The sequence below is a fragment of the Trachinotus anak genome, unplaced genomic scaffold, assembly GCF_046630095.1.
Source record: "Trachinotus anak isolate AG129_WGS33_773 ecotype Australia unplaced genomic scaffold, CSIRO_AGI_Tana_v1 ptg000012l, whole genome shotgun sequence".
Classification (NCBI taxonomy): domain Eukaryota; kingdom Metazoa; phylum Chordata; class Actinopteri; order Carangiformes; family Carangidae; genus Trachinotus; species Trachinotus anak.
In genome coordinates, this window is record NW_027273863.1 from 24790289 (window position 1) to 24805844 (window position 15556).

The 15556-nt window shown below is 42.2% G+C and overlaps 2 protein-coding genes across 2 annotated transcripts; both read left to right on the forward strand.

Annotated features, from left to right (window-relative positions):
- The first annotated feature begins 7472 nt into the window (after nt 1-7472).
- Nucleotides 7473-9195, forward strand: LOC139629035 (tripartite motif-containing protein 16-like). Its single transcript, XM_071491367.1, has one exon. The coding sequence runs from the start codon at nt 7473-7475 to the stop codon at nt 9138-9140; it is 1668 nt and encodes a 555-aa protein (XP_071347468.1). The 3' UTR covers nt 9141-9195.
- A 2634-nt stretch (nt 9196-11829) lies between these two features.
- LOC139628561 (tripartite motif-containing protein 16-like) lies at nt 11830-13524 on the forward strand. The gene has a single exon (XM_071490321.1). It carries the CDS (start codon nt 11830-11832, stop codon nt 13522-13524), a length of 1695 nt encoding a protein of 564 aa, XP_071346422.1.
- Nucleotides 13525-15556: the final 2032 nt, after the last annotated feature.

The following is a 15556-nucleotide window of genomic DNA, read 5'->3' on the forward strand; positions in this document are numbered from 1 at the left end:
TACAGTTTCTCTTTGTGTCTTTATTCAAAATGTAGTCAGTGTTCTCTGTGAAGTTAAAGCAGCCGTCAGTCACAGTTCAGATGTATTTAAACTACAGACAGTTTCTAAAGGGGATCCAGTGAAGGTCAAAGGTCAGAATTGATCAGGAGTGTGTTGTGTGTGTGTGTTGCTGTATAAGATGAGCTCTTTTGTTTCACCTGTGTTTATTTCACACACTCCCCTCACACCACTGCTGCAGAGAGTTTACAGGATTCAAATGTGAGCCCCCTCACACAGAAGACCAACCAGTGTCACATGATCAGAGTCCTTCACTCAGGTAAAGTGTGAGACTTGGATTTTAAATTCACTGTTGTACAAACAAAACAGCAAAGTTGATCAAATGTCACATTGTGTGGTTCACTTGTTGTCAGAGTTGTCACCTCTTGTAAATAAAAAGATGAAATCATGGCCTTTGTCATGATGCTCATTCACTGGATGTTTGACTTTAGTTTTGTCTCTTTTATTTCAACTTCAAATCACCATGTTTCCTAAAAGTGTTCTGGTCCATCCACGTCCTTCTGGACTGACTCCTTGATTTAATGATGTTTGTTTATATCTTGGATGGATTTGATCTATTTTATAACACATGTGTCAAAGTCAGTTTAAAAAGTCAGAAAATTATGATACCGTGATTTTTTCATTAGAAATTAGTTTAATTTCTCTAATCATTCAGCGGTTGTTAATTCTGCAAATAAAACCTGATTCCAGTGAAGTCTTTGTGTAACACAATAATCCTTTCTCAGTTTAGGGGCCAGAGTCAGTTACTTGTTGATTCAGCTCAATGAACAGACGTATCACTCGATATATTAGAAGAGGAGGGGGACCACAGAGGCTGCACATGTGTGGGGCCCAGATTTGTGTGTTTACGCCACTGACTGTAACAAATACAGAGGTTTTTATTTTATTTCATTGTGCGTCACTAACATCACGTTGGCAGATGTGTCGGTGTGTTTGCTTTAATTCACCGTGCTGCTCCTCATCCTGGAATGTGGCAAAGCCTGATAAACACCCCACTCCCACCCCCATCCCTATGATATTGATCTGACAGGTTGAAGATGAGCTGATAAATGACAATGCTTTACTGTGAGTTTCAGCTCATTGTTCATCTGTCCTCACCACAACTTTACTGTCCTGGTTCACTGCTCTCATAGCGTTGTTTTCAGCCGCAGGAGGCAGATGTTTGACGAGAAAAAGCTCTGAAACAGAGATCAGAAATGAGTTTTTACAAACATCAACACAACAGAAAAGGATTCAACCTTTATTGATCAGAGGCACAAAAATTTAAAAAAAGTGTGAACATGAAATGAAAATTTAAAACGCAGTGTGTTAGACCAGAGCTTCAGTTGGTGGTAACCTAAAGTACAATGAACACTTCCTGTTCATCAGCAGACAGAAGACACAGTTAGAGAGCAGCTGGGGAACATAGCGGAGCATTTAGCAGCTACAGAGCCAGATGTTTCCCTCAGGAGCTGGTAGAGACCAAAAACAGAGCTAAAAGAGAGGGAACACTGGACTGAGGTTCATCAGGTGGACACAAACACAACTCCACATGAATAATAATGTTGCTCTGTAACTGCTGCTTTATGGATATGATGGAGACACAGCTGAGTTGTGTAAACTCAAATAGTCAAAGGTCATTTAAGGAGCAGTTGGTTCAAATCTGTATTTTAGTTCATCACTTTATTTTGTCTCCATGTTTGTTGCTAAAAGCTCATTGCTGTTGTGTTTCTGCACTGCACACAGATCACCTGTCAATCAAACATTATGGGTGGTACTTTGACCTCTTCTCATTTCTGGTTGTGTTGATGTTTGAGTTTGTTCAGGTGGAGCTGGAGCCATGGAGGATATCACTGCTCGTCATCATGTTTGTTTGACCTAAACTCACATTTGTCCACATGAAAACACAAACTTGTCTGTGCTCTAAATGTTTGTCGGATATTTGTGTTGATGTATTTGTGTGTTGTTGTTTCTCTTCCACTGCATGAGCCTTAACAGAGAAATCAGCAGACCTTCCTTTATCACTGATGTTTTGTTCTCACTGTGTAAAGACACAAATCTATAATTACATTTACATTGATGTGTTTGTCAGAGCAAATGTTGCTGTTGTTCAGATCAACTTACAAATAAGGTCTATGAGGTTTTATCAAAGTGTCTTTATCATGATAATAATCAATGAGGAGACGATTGATTCTTTTCTTTTCCGTCTCTGAGATTCAGGTGAAACAAACTGATTGTGTGGATGAAGTCAATCTGTTCATGAAATCACTGAACAAGAGTCATTGAACAGACTTTACTGATCCAATGTGTGAACAAACTGAAGCTTCACATCATCAATAAAGTTGATTTTCCTCAATAATCAATCAAATGTTTTCTTGTGTCTTCATTCCAGGATCTGATTCAAAGCTGATGGAGAAAATATGAAACTAATATGAGGCAAAGCAGCAAAAACTACAGTGTTGATGTTCAGGGCAGAGGAACATTTGTCAGTCAGTCTCTGTCCTTTCAGCTTCCTTCACTAAAACACATTTGTCACAGAGAAACAAGCAGAGTTTTCTTTCACTTGTTGCTTCAAAACCTGGAAAAATGTTCAGAGTTACTTTACTTAGTTTCACACTAAGTTTTAGTGTGAAGAAGTTGGGTGGAGTCCTGACACACATAAGACAAGAGAGGTTGTGTTGTTGTGGACTTGAGGTCATTTTATTTGTTGTGATGTTGATTGACATGAAGATGAAACTTCACAATGAGGCTGTCATGTTCAGTGAAAGTCATCAAGACACAATAACTGATGTTTGCTGCAGATTTATGTTGTTTCTGACAAGTTTTCACAGTCGTCACTCGACCACAGTCACACAGCCTTTACAACAAGTCAAATGTTGAACAGTCAACAACAGATGGAAACTGTGCAGCCTGCATCAGCTCCAGTCTCGTCACCATAACATGAATATATTTCTTTAGGTTTGATTTCAACTGTTTCAGTGTCGCTCAATCAGAAGTGAAGAAGTCACGTTTCCACCTGAAGACTGATGTGAATAATATTTGTAGACTGGAAACTCTTGTCTTCCATCTTTCCCATGTGACCTGAATGCAGCATCAGTGTTACAGGGTGTGACTCCTCTTCCTGCAGTGAACATCACAGCAGGTGAACAACTGAAATCTGAAAACTGATGCACAACACAAGAGGGCGCCTTCATCCTGCTGAGCAGGGATGTAGTGGAGGTTAAAGCTCCTCAGCTCAGTTTGGCTCAAGTTTTTATTGAAGATGATGATTTTAGGATGAGAAGATTTATAATCAAATGCCTGATATTATAGCTCAGTTCAGCTCAGTTTGTCCACATGTTTCAGACCATGTTCTTATCTGATAAGAAACTTTAGTGTTTATTAGTATATAGAGCTTCAGATATGAGCCAGACTGGTGTAACGGTGTGAGGCAGACTTTGTTAAGGGGTTGGACTCCAGGGGAACCATCTTTTAATGAATGGCTTATGAAGCAGCAGATCAGATCCCATATTTTGACATTTTGACACATTTAAACTACAGACAGTTTCTAAAGGGGATCCAGTAAAGATCAAAGGTCAGAATTGATCAGGATTGTGTTGTGTGTGTGTTGCTGTATAAGATGAGCTCTTTAGTTTCACCTGTGTTTATTTCACTCCCCTCACACCACTGCTGCAGAGAGTTTACAGGATTCAAATGTGAGCCCCCTCACACAGAAGACCAACCGGGGTCACATGATCCGAGTCCTTCACTCAGGTAAAGTGTGAGAGTTGGATTTTAAATTCACTGTTGTACAAACAAAACAGCAAAGTTGATGAAATGTCACATTGTGTGGTTCACTTGTTGTCAGAGTTGTCGCCTCTTGTAAATAAAAAAAATGAAATTATGGCCTTTGTCATGATGCTCATTCACTGGATGTTTGACTTTAGTTTTGTCTCTTTTATTTTTTTATTATCTTTTTTTTGGACTTTTGTGCCTTTATTATAGAACAGTGGCGACTGACAGGAAAGTGGATAGAGAGAGGGGAACGACATGCAGGTGTCGAACCGGCGACTGCCTGCTAAGAGCGTCTTGTGCTCACGTGGTACGTGCCCCAACCACACAAATATCAGGCCGCCCCTAGTTTTGCCTCTTTTATTTCAACTTCAAATCATTATGTTTCCTAAAAGTGTTTGGGTCCATCCACATCCTTCTGGACTGACCTCCTTGATTCAACGTCCTTTTTAGACAATATATCAGAAAATTATTATCCAGTTAGATTTTTTCTTTAGAAATTAGTTTAATTTCTCTAATCATTAGTCTGTTTTTAATTCTGCAAATTAAACCTGATTCCTGTGAGGTGTTTGTGTAACACAATAATCCTTTCTCAGTTTAGGGGCCAGAGTCAGTTACTTGTTGATTCAGCTCAATGAACAGACGTATCACTCGATATATTAGAAAAGGAGGGGGACCACAGAGGCTGCACATGTGTGGGGCCCAGATTTTTGTGTTTACACCACTGACTGTAACAAATACAGAGGTTTTTATTTTATTTCATTTAGTGTCACTGACATCACGCTGACAGATGTGTCAAGCAGGAAGACAACTTGTGCTAATGTATTGCAAATCTGGCTTGCCAGTGACAACTGAGGGCTGCCAGGGAAGACTTGCTGGCGGCAGGGAAGACTGCACCAGGGATGGACGGGCTGGTTACCTGCTCCACACGTCCATGTAGCACCCCTACATGGGCACCCTACCTTAAACTACAAGCAGAACAAGAAAGAGACAACCCGGCGGTACACCGAGAGGCGGGTTGGAAGATGGACCAATCAGGACAGATAGTATGGTACCAACTGATACGGTAACAACAAACGACAGATCCTCTGAGAGTGTGGCTGTGGGTGGTCCAAGGTGACAACTTACCTTGGCCTGCGCATCCACCAGGGGAGGGGCACCTTCTACACAAGGCCTGGAGGAAAGCCAAGGAGAGAAGGAGGGCTTGAAGAACATGTGGGAGCAGGCTAGATCAAGGCTCACTCACCTCAGAGCTGAAAGCTGAGCTGAAAGGATCAGAAATTGTTATATAAATTGTGTTACCAGCATACCCTCTATCAGTGGGTGATCACAGTGACCACTGAAATCCATCAGTCTGGGCTACTAACAGGAGAAGGTGAGACTTATGTTCCAACTGAGAGACTCACCAGATTTGGTTGTCCATAATATCAAGGCCCAGGTTCGTACAGGACGAAAGTGGGACACGACTCAAACAGTCAAACAAGCCATCAGCCAACTGAAGCATCAGGAGATTGTGGGACTGCTGCAGCCAGGCAGGACTGGTCTTGGTTGGGGGCCCACATCCAAGATGTGGTCCGAAGCCAACGGGAAGGAGAGAAAAGACCTGGTGATCTCCGAGGTGGTGAGGATGGAAGAGGAGTCATACAAAATCAAGGCTGTTGGCCAGCAACATCAAGGGAGATGGACAATCTGGGAGGCTGTGTTGAGGCTACCTCAAGCTTGGCTCGGCTTCCTCATCAGGGCTACATATGACACCCTTCCGAGTCCTCAGAATCTGCATCTGTGGTATGGCGCAAAGGACATCTGCCAGCTCTCCATCCCCCAGAACCCAAGACTTCAGCGCATCCTCTCCAGATTTAAGGCAGCATTAACGCAGGGCCAGTATAGGTGGCACCATGACCGGGTCCTGCACAGGCTTGCTGAAATCCTGGAGGCACGGAGGCTGGAGGCAAACAGCGCCAGGCCAGTAACATCTCAGAGGCAGATCCATTTTGTCAGGCAGGGGGATCAGGCCCATACCAGCACCTACAAGCCATGGTCTCTTATGTCATCTGGAGCTGAGTGGAGCTTGGCAGTGGACCTCAACCAGGTGCTCAAGTTCCTGCAGGAGATCACCATAACCATGCTGCAACCTGACATCGTGCTTTGGTGTTCTCTGACCAAGACTGTCAGCATAGTCGAGCTGGGAGGACGGAATGAAGGATGCCTTTGACTGGAACAAGAACAAGTGTGTAGAGCTGGCAGCAGCATGCTTACAAGCTGGCTGGAGGGCATTCACATTCCCAGTGGAGCAGAGATATTCTGGGATTAAAGGTGAACATCAGTGAAGAGTGGCTCCCAGCTGAGGACTCTGCAGTTGGCAGAAGGGCACTGTTGGAGGTGCGCCAAGCAGAGATGCCAAACAGGAAGACAACCTGTGCTAATATATTGTCAGTGTGTTTGTTTTAATTCACAATGCTGCTCCTCATCCTGGAATGTGGCAAAGCCTGACAACCACCCCCACACCCCTAACAGATCTGGCAGGTTGAAGATGAGCTGACAAGTGGCAATGTGAAAGTCTCTGGTAGTGATGAGAGTTATTCCCTGAATCTGTAGATGCATGAGTTTCAGCTCATTGTCCATCTGTCCTCACCACAACTTTACTGTCCTGGTTCTGCTTCACTTTCACTGCTCTCATAGCGTCGTTTTCAGCTGCAGGAGGCAGATGTTTCAAAAGAAAAATCACAAAATCAGAGATCACACGTACATCAACACAGCAGAGAAGGATTCAATCTTTATTGATCAGAGTTACGAAAAGTGTGTACATGAAATGGAAATTGAAAACACAGTGTGTCAGACCAGAGCTTCAGTAGGAGGTAACCCAAAGTCAAATGAACACTACCTGTTCATCAGCAAACAGCAGAGAGAAGACACAGTTAGAGAGCAGCTGGTGAACATAGTGGAGCATTTAGCAGCTACAGAGCCAGATGTTTCCCTCAGGAGCTGGTAGAGACCAAAAACATCGCTGAAAGAGAGGGAGCACTGGACTGAGATTCATCAGCTGGACACAAACACAAGTCAACATGAATTATAAAGTTTCTCTGCTAGATGTGTAAATAAGAAACTGTTTGGTTACAAAGGTGATGACATGTCAGGGTTGTGTTCACAACCTATTGCTCCCAAGTGGCCAAAAAACAGTTATTGAAGATTTACTAATAAAATAAAACCAGGTGCTTCATTCATGTGCTTCTGGATTTAGAGTTGTAACAAATAAGTTGATTGATGCAATGATATTTACTTAAACCCATTTTAATATTGTAATTTTGATTAAGCTCATAATGGTGTTCTGAGTTTGACCTGAATTTTCACAAATAACCCAAAAGAGTTTTTCAAATATGTGAGAAAATTACTGTACTGCAGGTTCATTGTTTCAATTGAAGTTTAGTCTGAAAACTCCCTTTAATGAGTAAAAGTCAATTGAACTGAAACTGAGGAAGAAGGAAAATAAAGTTTAAATTCAAACCTACTACTCCTCATACTGGAATGTGGAAAAACCTGACGACACTCCCTCTTCTTCCTGCTCTCAAAAACACCTCCTCTCTGTCCATATATTTCCTTGCTCCCTCCCTTTCAGATCTACAGTTAAGACAGGGAAACTCAGACAGTCATTGTAACTAAGAGGAGAAATGGAGCAGAAAGGAGTTCAGCTGGACCAGAAAAACATTTCTTGCTCCATCTGTCTGGATCTACTGAAGGATCCAGTGACTACTCACTGTGGACACAGCTACTGCATGAACTGTATTAAAACCCACTGGGATGAAGAGGATGAGAAGAAAATCCACAGCTGCCCTCAGTGTAGGGAGACCTTCATACCGAGGCCTGTCCTGGTGAAAAGCACCATGTTAGCAGATTTAGTGGAGGAGCTGAAGAAGACTGGACTCCAAGCTGCTCCTGCTGATCACTGCTATGCTGGACCTGAAGATGTGGCCTGTGATTTCTGCCCTGGGAGAAAACTGAAAGCTGTCAAATCCTGTTTAATGTGTTTGGCTTCTTACTGTGAGAAACACCTTCAGCCTCATTATGAAGCAGCTCCGTTAAAGAAACACAAGCTGGTGGAGCCCTCCAAGAAGCTCCAGGAGAACATCTGCTCTCGTCATGATGAGGTGATGAAGATGTTCTGCCGCACTGATCAGCAGTGTATCTGTTATCTCTGCTCTGTGGATGAACATCAAGGCCACGACACAGTCTCAGCTGCAGCAGAAAGGACTGAGAGGCAGAGAGAGCTCCAGCTGAGTCGACAAAACATCCAGCAGAGAATCCAGGACAGAGAGAAAGATGTGAAGCTGCTTCAACAGGAGGTGGAGGCTATCAATGGCTCTGCTGATAAAGCAGTGGAGCACAGTGAGAAGATCTTCACTCAGCTGATCCGTCTTGTGGAGAAAAGAAGCTCTGATGTGAAGCAGCAGATCAGATCCCAGCAGGAAACTGAAGTGAGTGGAGTCAAAGAGCTTCAGGAGAAGCTGGAGCAGGAGATCACTGAGCTGAAGAGGAAAGACACTGAGCTGAAGCAGCTCTCACACACAGAGGATCACACCCAGTTTCTACACAACTACCCCTCACTGTCACCACTCAGTCAATCTACAGACTCATCCAGCATCAATATCCGTCCTCTGAGGTACTTTGAGGATGTGACAGCAGCTGTGTCAGAGCTCAGAGATAAACTACAGGACATTCTGAGAGAGACGTGGACAAACATCTCACTGACAGTGACTCAAGTGGATGTTTTACTGTCACAACCAGAGCCCAAGACCAGAGCTGGATTCTTAAGATATTCACAGGAAATCACACTGGATCCGAACACAGCAAACACATGGCTGTTATTATCTGAGGGAAACAGAAAAGTAACACAAGGTCAACCACAGTCTTATTCTAGTCATCCAGACAGATTCACTGACTGGTCTCAGGTCCTGAGTAGAGAGAGTCTGACTGGATGTTGTTACTGGGAGGTGGAGTGGAGAGGAGGAGGAAGAGTTTCTGTAGCAGTCGCATACAAGAATATCAGCAGAGCAGGGGACTCAGATGAATGTGGATTTGGATACAATGACAAATCTTGGGCGTTAGATTGTAACAAAAACAGTTTTACATTTTACTACAACAATATCAAAACTCCAGTCTCAGGTCCTCAGTCCTCCAGAGTAGGAGTGTACCTGGATCACAGAGCAGGTATTCTGTCCTTCTACAGTGTCTCTGAAACCATGACTCTCCTCCACAGAGTCCAGACCACATTCACTCAGCCTCTACATGCTGGACTTTGGCTTTATGGAGCCACAGCTGAGTTGTGTAAACTCAAATAGTCAAAGGTCATTTAAGGAGCAGTTGGTTAAAATCTGTATTTTAGTTCCTCAGTTTATTTTGTCTCCATGTTTGTTGCTAAAAGTTCATTGCTGTTGTGTTTCTGCACTGCACACAGATCAGCTGTCAATCAAACATTGTGGGTGGTACTTTGACCTCTTCTCATTTCTGGTTGTGTTGATGTTTGAGTTTGTTCAGGTGGAGCTGGAGCCATGGAGGATATCACTGCTCATCATCATGTTTGTTTGACCTAAACTCACATTTGTCCACATGAAAACACAAACTTGTCTGTGCTCTAAATGTTTGTCGGATATTTGTGTTGATGTATTTGTGTGTTGTTGTTTCTCTTCCACTGCATGGGCCTTAACAGAGAAATCAGCAGACCTTCCTTTATCACTGATGTTCTCACTGTGTAAAGACACAAATCTATAATTACATTTACATTAATGTGTTTGTCAGAACAAATGTTGTTGTTGTTCAAATCAACTAATAAATAAGGTCTATGAGGTTTTATCAAAGTGTCTTTGTCATGATAATAATCAATGAGGAGACGATTGATTCTTTTCTTTTCCGTCTCTGAGATTCAGGTGAAACAAATTGATTGTGTGGATGAAGTCAATCTGTTCATGAAATCACTGAACAAGTGTCATTGAACAGACTTTACTGATTCAATGTGTGAACAAACCCAAGGTTTGTGTCATGAATAAAAGTGTTTTTACTTTAGAATAAATCAAATATTTTCTTGTCTTCCATCTTTCCCGTGTGACTTGAACGCAGCATCATTTTTACAGGATGTGTCTCCTGTGAACAAACTGACACAATGTGATGTTACATTATATTTAAATGTGTCTTTACTGATGTTGTTTTAGCAGTAACAACATCATCAGCATTTTAGCAGAATGATCCTGCAATAGAACATTTGAACATTAAAACCATACAAATTAGCAGACAACCTAATATTCACAATGATATGTTCAACTGGAAAGGGTTTGTTGAACACACTTGGTTAAGCTTGTGAACTGCATGTGTATTAAAGACAGTGACTTGTGTTTGTTAGTGTGTGTGTGTGTGTGTGTGTGTGTGTGTGTGTGTGTGTGTGTGTGTGTGATGTCTTCTACTTTCTCCATTCAAAGTCTCTAATGTTTGTGATCAATGAAAGAACCTTGGGATTAGGTCTGCTTGTTTTTTAGATTATTTCTTCTCCACTTTGGTTCCTTTGTCTGGATTTATCCTGAAAAAGCTCCTGTTAAGACAGAAGGACACTTGAATGTAGCAACAAACAATCATTGTGATCATCACTGGTTCTGTGGGTGATCCAGACATTAACTGACTTTACACTTGAAATAGAGCTTCAAGTCAAATATTGATCATAAACTGACTTTTCATCAACTGTTATTATCACATCAGTACATGAAAAGCATTGGTTTGAAAAATCACATGTGGCTAAGAGTCTGCTCTTTAGTATGAAGCTGGATATTAAATACACAAAATAGATTTTATAGAGGATTATTACTTTTATTCATTTTTTCAGTTAACCCAAACCTTGATCTTGTGTTGACCGACAAAGTCTTTTTGTACCTGAGCCTGATCAACAATGAGCCACAACACTGTGACATCACAAAGATGATTGGTTTTTCAACAGTGGTTTCTGACGGTTTTGAAAGTCAAAGACAAAAAATATCGTCCTGCTGGTCGTGGCGTCCGATCAGAAAAGGCTTCTAGGGGCAGCCTGGTAGTTGAGTGGTTAGGGCGCGTACCATGTTGAGCACAAGACGCTCTTAGCAGCCAGTCACCGGTCCCACTCTTTCCTGCATGTCATTCCCCTCTCTCTACCCCCTTTCCTGTCAGTCTCCACTAATCTGTAATAAAGGCATAAAAAGCCCAAAAAAGTAATAATAAAAAAGAAAAGGCTTCTATGTTTAATCCTAAAAATCCCTTACAAACTAAATATGTTCTTATTCAATGTGGAGAACTTGTTGCATTTATTTCACTGAATCCAAATATTAAGTACCCAACTTCAGCTCAACGCCTCTTAATCCTCAGTGGATGACAGAGAACCAGTGTCGTCCTCGTGGGAAGAGAGAGCCTCTAAAGGCGGTTTCTCCTGGAGACATGTTGCAGTAAACACAGAACTGGAGGCTGGAAAAAAGTGGAAGATCACATGCTTCAGCTCCATGGAGATAATGCAATTTAAGCAGTTCATGATTTGCTTTTATAACAGCTGAATAGTTGATCACATGGTTGTTTTGGTCTCAGCTCATCACCAGGCCTTAGGAATCAGTTGTGGGATCAAAGATCACAAAACCTGAGAACATGAAGCTCTATTTTTATTCTTCTGTAAAACTCCATGAACTTTGCTAGAATGATTGTAAAATATGAAAATTACCTGTCTAGATGTTGTGAGCTGAATGTGATAGACCAAAGTGCAGCTACTCTATTTTAATTGGGTCATAATTCTTACTGCATGTTGTAAATGACAGAAAAATAGTCATTCAGAAACAACTCCTCTTTGTGTGAAAGTTGAAAAAAACTTCCCTCTTTACCTGCTGTTAAACACATCAACTCCACCCTGTCAAAGTGTTTCTTTGTTCCCTCCCCTCACAGATCCATAAGTATGAGGATGGGTGTAAACTGAGATTGTTTCTGTTCAGAGAAAGTGAAACGGTTTGACAGTGACTCTCAGGAGGTGAAATGGCGCAGCAAGGAGTTCAGCTGGACCGGGAAACCTTCTCTTGTTCCATCTGTCTGGATCTACTGAAGGATCCGGTGACTATTCCCTGTGGACACAGCTACTGCATGAACTGTATTAAAACCCACTGGGATGAACAGGATGAGAAGAAAATCCACAGCTGCCCTCAGTGTAGGCAGACCTTCACACCGAGGCCTGTCTTGGTGAAAAACACCATGTTAGCAGATTTAGTGGAGGAGCTGAAGAAGACTGGACTCCAAGCTGCTCCTGCTGATCACTGCTATGCTGGACCTGAAAATGTGGCCTGTGATGTCTGCACTGGGAGAAAACTGAAAGCTGTCAAATCCTGTTTGATGTGTTTGGCCTCTTACTGTGAGAAACACCTGCAGCCTCATTACGAAGCAGCTCCATTAAAGAAACACAAGCTGGTGGAGCCCTCCAACAAGCTCCAGGAGAACATCTGCTCTCGTCATGATGAGGTGATGAAGATGTTCTGCCGCACTGATCAGCAGTGTATCTGTTATCTCTGCTCTGTGGATGAACATCAAGGCCACGACACAGTCTCAGCTGCAGCAGAAAGGACTGAGAGGCAGAGAGAGCTCCAGCTGAGTCGACAAAACATCCAGCAGAGAATCCAGGACAGAGAGAAAGATGTGAAGCTGCTTCAACAGGAGGTGGAGGCTATCAATGGCTCTGCTGATAAAGCAGTGGAGCACAGTGACAAGATCTTCACTCAGCTGATCCGTCTCATGGAGAAAAGAAGCTCTGATGTGAAGCAGCAGATCAGATCCCAGCAGGAAACTGAAGTGAGTCGAGTCGAAGAGCTTCAGGAGAAGCTGGAGCAGGAGATCACTGAGCTGAAGAGGAAAGACGCTGAGCTGAAGCAGCTCTCACACACAGAGGATCACACCCAGTTTCTACACAACTACCCCTCACTGTCACCACTCAGTCAATCTACAGACTCATCCAGCATCAATATCCGTCCTCTGAGGTACTTTGAGGATGTGACAGCAGCTGTGTCAGAGCTCAGAGATAAACTACAGGACATTCTGAGAGAGACATGGACAAACATCTCACTGACAGTGACTCAAGTGGATGTTTTACTGCCAGAGCCACAACCAGAGCCCAAGACCAGAGCTGGATTCTTAAGATATTCACAGAAAATCACACTGGATCCAAACACAGCAAACACATATCTGTTATTATCTGAGGGGGGAAAAAAAGTAGCACGGAGTCAACAACAGTCTTATTCTAGTCATCCAGACAAATTCACTTCATGTTATCAGGTCCTGAGTAGAGAGCGTCTGACTGGACGTTGTTACTGGGAGGTGGAGTGGAGAGGAAGAGGAGTTTCTGTAGCAGTCGCATACAAGAATATCAGCAGAACAGGGAGCTGGAATAAATGTGTATTTGGACGCAATGAAAAATCTTGGGCGTTATATTGTTCCCAAAACAGCTTTATATTTTGGTTCAACAATATTAAAACTCCAATCTCAGGACCTCAGTCCTCCAGAGTAGGAGTGTACCTGGATCACAGAGCAGGTATTCTGTCCTTCTACAGTGTATCTGAAACCATGACTCTCCTCCACAGAGTCCAGACCACATTCACTCAGCCTCTACATGCTGGACTTGGGCTTTACTGGGATTATGGAGACACAGCTGAGTTTTGTAAAGTCAAATACACAAATGTCATTTAAGGAGCAGTTGGTTCAAATCTGTGTTTTAGTTCATCACTTTATTTTGTCTCCATGTTTATTGCTAAAAGCTCATTGCTGTTGTGTTTCTGCACTGCACACAGATCACCTGTCAATCAAACATTATGGGTGGTACTTTGACCTCTTCTCATTTCTGGTTGTGTTGATGTTTGAGTTTGTTCAGGTGGAGCTGAAGCCATGGAGGATATCACTGCTCATCATCATGTTTGTTTGACCTAAACTCACATTTGTCCACATGAAAACACAAACTTGTCTGTGCTCTAAATGTTTGTTGGATATTTGTGTTGATGTATTTGTGTGTTGTTGTTTCTCTTCCACTGCATGAGCCTTAACAGAGAAATCAGCAGACCTTCCTTTATCACTGATGTTTTGTTCTCACTGTGTAAAGACACAAATCTATAATTACATTTACATTGATGTGTTTGTCAGAACAAATGTTGTTGTTATTCAAATCAACTAATAAATAAGGTCTATGAGGTTTTATCAAAGAGTCTTTATCATGATAATAATCAATGAGGTGATGATTGATTCTTTTCTTTTCCGTCTCTGAGATTCAGGTGAAACAAACTGATTGTGTGGATGAAGTCAATCTGTTCATGAAATCACTGAACAAGAGTCATTGAACAGACTTTACTGATTCAATGTGGGAACAATCATCATCAATAAAGTTGATTTTCCTCAATAATCAATCAAATGTTTTCTTGTGTCTTCATTCCAGGATCTGATTCAAAGCTGATGGAGAAAATATGAAACTAATATGAGGCAAAGCAGCAAAAACTACAGTGTTACAGTGTTGATGTTCAGGGCAGAGGAACATTTGTCAGTCAGTCTCTGTCCTTTCAGCTTCCTTCACTCAAACACATTTGTCACAGAGAAACGAGCAGAGTTTTCTTTCACTTGTTGCTTCACAAACTGGAAAAATGTTCAGAGTTACTTTACTTAGTTTCACACTAAGTTTTAGTGTGAAGAAGTTGAGTGGAGTCCTGACGAACATAAGACAAGAGAGGTTGTGTTGTTGTGGACTTGAGGTCATTTTATTTGTTGTGATGTTGATTGACATGAAGATGAAACTTCACAATGAGGCTGTCATGTTCAGTGAAAGTCATCAAGACACAATAACTGATGTTTGCTGGAGAATTATGTTGTTTCTGACAAGTTTTCACAGCCGTCACTCGACCACAGTCACACAGCTTTTACAACAAGTCAAATGTTGAACAGTCAACAACAGATGGAAACTGTGCAGCCTGCATCAGCTCCAGTCTCGTCACCATAACATGAATATATTTCTTTAGCTTTGATTTCAACTGTTTCAGTGTCGCTCAATCAGAAGTGAAGAAGTCACATTCCCACCTGAAGACTGATGTGAATAATATTTGTAGACTGGAAACTCTTGTCTTCCATCTTTCCCATGTGACCTGAATGCAGCATCAGTGTTACAGGGTGTGACTCCTCTTCCTGCAGTGAACATCACAGCAGGTGAACAACTGAAATGTGAAAACTGATGCACAACACAAGAGGGCGCCTTCATCCTGCTGACCAGGGATGTAGTGGAGGTTAAAGCTCCTCAGCTCAGTTTGGCTCAAGTTTTTATTGAAGATGATTATTTTAGGCTGAGAAGATTTATAATCAAACGCCTGATATTATTCATCATGGTTCGTGCTGTGAAACTGACGGAAGTCATTATAAATTCATCTTTTAAGAAACTTTGAAGACACAAATGCTTCTGTATTCAAACACAACACATAAATCACCATGACTCCACTACCATGTGTCTGTAGGTCAAGTCGTGTGTAAGTGATTTATTTGTTTCGTCTTCAATGTGACAAAACTCGTGGACAAATGAGCTCAACTCTTTTAACACAACCTTAAACCTTCAGAAGAACCAGATCCTCATTTAAAGGCTCTGTGTCGGGCCTCTGGCTCTGCTGTAGCCTCTGGGATCGTCTTGCCCTTGGTTGCTGTGTGTTTTGTCTCCCTTCAGGTCCTGGTAGGTGGAGCTGGTATCAGTGCACCT